The 7861-nt window shown below is 33.7% G+C and overlaps 1 protein-coding gene across 1 annotated transcript; it reads left to right on the top strand.

Annotated features, from left to right (window-relative positions):
- Window positions 1-217: 217 nt before the first annotated feature.
- LOC149240609 (cyclin-dependent kinase B2-1-like) lies at window positions 218-2546 on the top strand. Its single transcript, XM_089370236.1, has 8 exons — window positions 218-414; window positions 547-688; window positions 1258-1319; window positions 1559-1670; window positions 1795-1888; window positions 2064-2133; window positions 2235-2376; window positions 2454-2546. Exons 1-8 carry the CDS (start codon window positions 218-220, stop codon window positions 2544-2546), a joined length of 912 nt encoding a protein of 303 aa, XP_089226362.1.
- Window positions 2547-7861: the final 5315 nt, after the last annotated feature.

Here is a 7861-nt window from a genome sequence, read left to right as displayed (position 1 = left end):
TGAAAATACGGACTAATTACAAGTTAAAATCAACAGTCGTCTCATTTCGTTTCACCGATTTCGAATTCACTAAATATAATAAGGCAGATCATATGCACATTGTGAAGTGCAGTGGATTTACAAATAGAGTTCTCCTCTCTTTGACAGTTGAGTTCAGTTTAAGTTCCCAACCCTCCTGGTGACCTCTTCTTCTGCGTAAAAAGAGCAGAAAGAAGACATGGACAAGTATGATTTTATACAGAAAATCGGGCAGGGAACATACGGAAAGGTCTTCAAGGCCAAAGTGAGGGAAACGGGTCAGGTTGTGGCTATCAAGAAAACTCGTGCAGATTTTATGGAGGAAGGAGTTCCCTTGAGTTCTCTCAGAGAGATCGCTAATCTCAAGATGCTTTCTCGTTGTAAACACATTGTCAAGTACGAATATATTTTCATTTCTCATAGGGCAGTTGATATGGCTGCTGTTCTGCTGTGTCAGTCTAGAACAGATGATGGGCTAAAATGCTGAAAGAGCTCTCCGCTTTGCTTTTTTTGTTTAATATGTTGCAGGTTGTTGGCCGTGGAGACCGAACAGTATGTTGCTCGAAAGCTTTCGCTGTACCTGGTGTTTGAATTTATGGATTGTGATCTTAAGAACTACTATGCTAGATGTGCCAGCCTCAATAAGCAAGTACATCCAATTATCATAAAGGTGCGCTACTATTAGACACAGAACACCATTTTAGTGTTAAATTTAATATATTGTTATAAGATCAGCTGTAGAATGGTCAGACATGATCGAAATTGTGGATTTTGGGAATATTTTAGAAATGGATGGATATGAACCCGTAAAAAAAATTGATTTTATTGTTTTTTTTTTTTTTTTTAAATATTTTCAAATCTACAATTAGAATAATGATGACAGCAATTGTCATGATGATGACAGATGGCAATAGGCATTTTTAGGTGGTTGTTTCTTCTTAGAATAGCTAGGTCAATAATTAGACTTTATCTATATCTATTTAGAATATTCCAAAAATCTGCAACCAATTCAAATAAAAATTTATCTTCTTAAAAATAAGTCTAAAGATTCCTATGTGAAGGCCATTTGTTTGAAAGCTGGTGAATGAAAAAAGAAAATTATTAGGAGGGGACGGATAAATAATATGAAATATAAGGCCATTTGTTTGAAAGCTGGTGAATGAAAAAAGAAAATAATATGAAATATGTAGTTTAGTCTTTCATTTTATTGCTGAGCATATGCATCTGTTTGCATTGCAGAATATGATGCAACAGCTGGTTAAGGGAGTAGAATATTGTCACAGACACGGAGTGATCCACAGGTTGATTATCTCACTTTTCTTGTGTTTAGATACCATTTATATCAGCTTAGCTCCTTTTATCCTGGACCAGCGCAAGTTAAGAGAGGGAGATCAATTATTCCTTTTAATGTTTCACTTTTGTGCTCCTTTTAATTTTTCCATCTTGTGAAAAATTGCTTACAGTGCAACTCTAAACTTGTATATCAACTCTAGGAAAACTATAAAAATTTCTTATGATATTATGAATTTCGATTTTGCAGAGACTTGAAGCCTCAGAATTTGTTACTGAATCTGGAGCCGGGAGTACTAAAGATTGCAGATTTTGGACTTGGACGAGTTCTCAGGAATAAGTTTGATTCGTATACCGAAGAAGTAAGGGCCTAAGGACTTCTAACAAATTCGTTTCCTTCAGAGATGCTGTAATACGATTGGCATGCAAAGATATTAGAGATTTGGACTTGCTTAGTCTAACTCAAATTCCAATTGTATGTTCCAGGTGATAACTCTTTGGTATAGGCCTCCTGAATTGCTGTTGGGAGAAAGTAAATATACCTTTGCAATTGATATTTGGTCTGTTGGGTGCATTTTTGGTATGACATATTTCTACTACTTATAAATTCGTTTTGAATTTTGTTAAGCAACTTCAAAAAAATTATGCCCATTTTGAGTTTTGTTAAAAAAGTAAAAAATTTTAATGGCAGTTTTGAGTGATTTTTAAGAAAGTTCAAAAAATTTAATGGCCATTGTTGTGATGGAATGATGCAGCTGAACTGTGCCTTATGAGAGCTTTATTTAGAGGAAGGTCTCAAGTGACTCAATTACTTGAAATATTCCAGTGAGTTTAGTTATTTATTCAGTGAAATAAAAGTTTTTGATATATATAATATTATAGATTTTGTTGAAATGAGTATATAATATCCATATCTACTTCTCCAGGTTATTAGGAACTCCAAATGAAGAAGTATGGCCAGGAGTGTCACAGCTTAATTACTGGAATGCTGGATTTCCTAAATTTAAACCTAAGAATTTAGCGGATAACATCCCTAATTTAGATGAATGTGGCTTAGATTTATTATCTGTAAGTCCTCCTCTTAAAATTTAAGAATATTGCCAATTTAGAATACTAGAATGCCTTACTATGACTTTTTAATGCAGAAAATGCTTATATACGATCCTTCAAAGAGAATTTCAGCCGGGGAAGCTTTATCCCATCCTTACTTCTTCGACTTTGTTTCACAACAGTCTTGACCGTTAGAGCGTTCAGAAACATAAAAAGTTGTGATCTAATGTGGTATCTCAAATTTATCTTGTAATGAGTTAGGTTTTTGCATTCATACATATCGTTATAACTACGATTCATAATTATCTTTGTACAGCAGCGTTGAAATTTAAAACATAAAATAGTCTTAAAATATATTATTTATTTATTATTTAATGTTCCAACGAATTGCACATATCTGTAATGCATAATATACTAGAATTATAGGATTTAAACAATATTAGTTATATATTAAATAAGATAAAATAATCATAATTTATTTATTTAAAAAATGTGTAATCATGAAAGTGTCGCAACCTTTTAAAGATACTATGTGAGAGTAGTTTTATCTCTATTAAATAATTATTTTTTATATTTTTTAACTTTCTGAATAAATTTTTAAATAAAAGAAAATTAATTTGATAATTATTATATTTATATGAAATAATTAACATTTATAATTTTAAAATAAAAATTAATAACTCTATATATAAAGCTTATTTAACATAAAAGTTATCCAAAAATTAACATTTAATTATTTGAATAAGTTTTCATGATAGTTTTCCTTCCCCAGACACAATTAATAAACTACTTACCTATCTCATAAATGGCATTCATTTAAAAAAAAAAAAAACCTAACCCACTGAAATAAGTGGAAGGAAAGAACCTGCCCTAAATAAGTGGAAGGAAAAAACCTGCCCTAAATAAGCATTAGATTCTTATTATTTAGTGAGACAGAAGCCTAATGCATTGGTAAAAACCTGTCGCTAACCAATCCATAGTTACCTATCCCATAGTCCTAACCCACCGAAACAAGTAGAAGGAAAGAACCTGCCCTAAATAAACATTAGATTCTCATTATTTAGTGAGACAGAAGCCATATGCATTGGTAAAATCCTGCCGCTAACCAAACGTTGGACTTAAGTTTCATACCATCTTCAAATATTTCCTCACTCCTGTCATTGAAGAAATCATTTAAAAAACAACAATGTGACACATTTGAAAGTCTCCCAAAATATTGTTGCATGCAACAATATAACAATCCAACAATGGCGTGCTTATGGCTGCATCCAATAATACAACAATCCAATTCGAACAAGAAAAATGGTCCAGACTGGCTTTGGCTTCTGTCCCTCCAAATATATTCTTAGGGAATGTTAGTTCCTTTTTCGTTGACATTCTTTGTTTGGGTTTTTCTTTTGTTATCAATGAGATTATCAGCTATAAATCGATTAAGCTAAAGATGGAGTTTTCAGCCGAAAACTACGAATTCTTTCGATGTGAAACATAAGAACTGAATTCAGCATAATATATACGCACAGAGAGAAAACACCGCCTTAGATCAGAACTTGACTTGAGACCAAAAGGTACATTTTCTACCTGCAGATTGCAATAAATCATATGTAGTAGTAAATAAAGCGACTAATCTACTTAGAAATGGCATCCCATTTCTTCACTGCATATTTTATATCAAGAACATATCCAAGATTTTGAAAAGTGCTTTGACATCCTGCAAATCCACCATTTCTTCACTGCATTTTGAAAATTGCTTAGTTTTTTACTATTTTAGTTTGTGTTTTTAAATCTTACAGGTTAATAAAATTATTTCAGTTATCATCAATAATTTATCTCTTTAACAAAATATATAGATGTTGTTTGCGAAGGACATTGTCTTGGAATTTTGGAAAGCGAAAAAATTATTCTAAGTTTTATTAATTCTGAATGGACCTGAGAGAAACAATATTGGGACATTACATATACACTCCTAATAACCATAAATTCCTTAGGTTGATGTAGCTATCTTCAATTCTTTAATAACGTAAGTGGATCCTTCACACTTCATTGTCTTCACCCATGTTCTCTTAAGGTACTATCCACGTGTAGGTGGACTCTAACGGTTGGTGATGTCCATATCACTTATTTACTCATCAAGCTTTTGTTTATGATTGTCTTCTCCATCTTATTTATTCAACTTTCGAAAGTATGTGCCACCTTGCATAGCTGTTGTCCTTGTTTCTTTCATATTCCTACTCATGGAAAATTACATCTCTACTTGCAAACACAATCTGAGTAGAGAGATCAAACATTTTATAATCTTTAAATTTTGAATAATGTCCTAAAAAATACATTTAGTCGCTTTAGCATCATGTTTTTTCTTGTTCTCCTTCAGAATATGTGCAAAGACCTTACACCCAAATACCCTAAAATGTTTAACTTGTTGTTTAAAACCATACAAGCCTAAGAATGGGGTCTTGAGAGCAGTATATATTGTTGGATTTATGTTCCTTAAATAAAAACAATACTATTTTCCTTTGCTTAAAAAGCATTTGAGAGATTCTTACCTTTAAACATACTTTGATCGCACTTCATCAATGTTTTGTTTTTCCTTTATGCAACACCATTATGTTGTGGAGTATAGGGTACTGTAAATTGCTACACAATTCCATGGGAACCCTTAGATAGATCTATGGCAAAGGATAGTTTAACATGAAATAAGTTTAACATCCTTAAAGTTTTAGCACATTCTCACTAGTCGAATGAATTCAAAAATCAAAGAAGAGATTATATGACATATCATATAGTAACATGCTCAATGTTTAACACTCATAGTGGCCAAATAAAAAATTGACACTTGCAGATTATGATTGACAATATGTGATGACACATATGACACAGTGGCTCAATTATGCATTGGGACATGACACATTATGATAGTCCAAATGTGATGACATAGATGTTGACACCTAATCATTAGGATTGGGTGAATCACTGAAATTGATGTAAATAAATAATAGAGAATATGAATAGTCATGAGGAGATGAAATGAACATTCTCTCCCTCATGTATATAATAAACATCAACCTAAATGAAATAAATCAATTGTTTCAAGGAGTTACTGCCTGGACTGACATGATACCAGAGCCAACGCCATTTTTGGCTGCTCTCTACTTTGTAACTCCCTATTCTGGCTATGTTCTGCCTTGCATACAGAGCGCTGCTCCTCTGCTCTTCTCTGACCATTTTTATTCATAATCACCTGCATATAATACGCTGCTCTGCTCTATAATCTTCCTTGCATGTGCCGAGTTTTCTGTCAAACATAATACTTATTGACAATAGGTATCAGATGTTGATTGACTAATTTGGTCTGGCTGCGCTGGATGTTGCTAGAGGTGTTGGAGGATTTGTTGTTGGAAACCACCAGTCGCAGCATCCTCTGCTACTCAAGGTGTGAGATGGAGTGTCAATTGTGGGTGGAAGCGAGGAGATATGCACGTGTGGCTGCTGGGATGTTACTGTTTTGAATGGGATTGTATTACCTCTCTACTATGTTGACTATGGTCTTGGGGTTTATCCCATCTTCACCCCACTCTTGGTATCGTTTATCCCATACTCTGCACTGATATACATTTGGTATACATTGATATACATCTATATCATTTATCCCATACTTCGAACAGATATACATCTGGTATACACATACTCCACACTGATATACATCAGTATCGTTTAACCTTCCACCGATTATAACTATTGATTATAAGCTGGATCATGCGCTGTAACGCACATGGGTTTTGCTTCAACGTATGTGCAGGAGTTACACAGGTGGAAAGCATCAATAGCCTCATCAACAAAGGTGGATAGGAATGCAATGAGGATTAGAAAAAAAAAATAACATGCAACTGTCAAAATTGATCCGGCTGATGTAGATTTGATTGTAACTAAGCTTGAGTTGGACAATAAAGTGGCAAAGAGGACATTACGAGAACATAAGGGTGATGCAGTAGCAGCTATACAGTCTTTGCTTCATTGATAAAGCTCATTTTCATCTTTAAATAAGATAGTAAACTCAATAAATCTAGTTGCATTGTATCCTAGAAGCTTGCAAAGGGGCAATTTCAGAGAAGTTAAGGTTATGCTGAAGCTATAACAGTTGATTCATTTGTGGAATTTCTTATGCAGGTCTTAGTAGTTTTCTGTAGATTCCTTTGACAACATAGACAATAATTGCGAAGATGCCATGAAGATGAAAATAATTTGTTCACATATATCTTTGATATTTTTTGTGAATTTGGATTGAGATAGCTTTGAAGATAAATTATTTTGCATACCTCTGTCTCCATATATCATATATCAGAATCAATTTTTAGCAGCAGAATTTTTTTTTTCTCCACAAAAGCACATTTTTGCTAGCAGAAGTATTTTTACAGCACTCAGATTTTACAATGCATTCAATCATATCTATTGTGGGAATAGTTCTGAGTGGCAAGGAGAACTATCCTAAATGGTCCCGGATGATAAAACACACCCTCATTTTCAATGAGTTGTGGAAAGGAGTGTGTGTTGGAGTTAGAGACAAAGAGCCAGAACAACCTACCTCAAACAAAGAGTTCACCATTTGGGAAAATAAGAACATCAAATCCTATGCATTGATTGCAGCATCTGTAAGTGAAGAGGTGAGTTGCCATATTTCGCCATTTTCAATTACTTTCGAAGCGTTACAAAATCTGAAAGAACTCTACAACTCACATTCTGCACTTGAAGTTGTTCAACTCATCATTAAACTCTTCACTCTTGAATTGAAAAATAATGATCCTCTTGCTCTTACATCTGAAGTAAAATCTATAATGCATGATATTAAAGCCACTAACATTGAATTGGATATTCCTCTTATTTTTTTTCAGGGCACTTTATCCTACTTGTTCTAATTATCTTAAGTCATTGCAAGCAAATGGAAATCTCAAAGATATTACCTTTGACTCTCTTGTGAAAAAATTTGTTGAAAGAGAGAAAGCTTTTGGAAAGAAGACAACCACTAAATATTCTGAAGAGGTTGTGTGCCTTGTTGATAAGGAAAACAATCCTGCTCAAGATTCTTCCAGGGGAAGAGGTGGTCGAAGAGGAAGAGGAAGATATTTTAGAGGCAGGGGGGCAGAAACTCTCAAGGAGAAAAGGCAGATTTGCACTACATACGCTGCAAAGGAAATGGATCACATGATGCCTCTACATGCAAGTTACCATGGGACAAAATTGAGCAACAAAGAAACCAACAGAAAAGTAAAACTCATGATACAAACAAAGGTAAATCACCTGAATCCGCTCATTATGTGGTGGCACAATGTAATATTGGAGTAAATGAAGATTTATTTAATGCTTCACTTTCTTCTTGGAAAAATGATTGGTTGCTTGATTCAAGAGCAACTTTCCACATGACTCATAGAAAAGACTTTTTGAAGAATTTACTGACAATGTTGATGGAGCAGTATACTTTGCAGACCAATCAAAAATCAAGCCATCAAGGCTT

Source organism: Pinus tabuliformis, chromosome 8 (genome assembly GCF_031772625.1).
Source record: "Pinus tabuliformis cultivar Carrire ecotype Pingquan chromosome 8, CPIR1, whole genome shotgun sequence".
Taxonomy (NCBI): domain Eukaryota; kingdom Viridiplantae; phylum Streptophyta; class Pinopsida; order Pinales; family Pinaceae; genus Pinus; species Pinus tabuliformis.
This window is presented reverse-complemented; position numbering and strand designations above follow the sequence as displayed.

Coding starts and splice junctions, on each gene's coding strand:
- LOC149240609 (XM_089370236.1), top strand. CDS start 218: ATGGACAAGTATGATTTTATACAGAAAATCGGGCAGGGAACATACGGA. Junction 1,889..2,063: donor GTCTGTTGGGTGCATTTTTG/GTATGACATATT, acceptor GGAATGATGCAG/CTGAACTGTGCCTTATGAGA. Junction 2,134..2,234: donor CAATTACTTGAAATATTCCA/GTGAGTTTAGTT, acceptor CTACTTCTCCAG/GTTATTAGGAACTCCAAATG.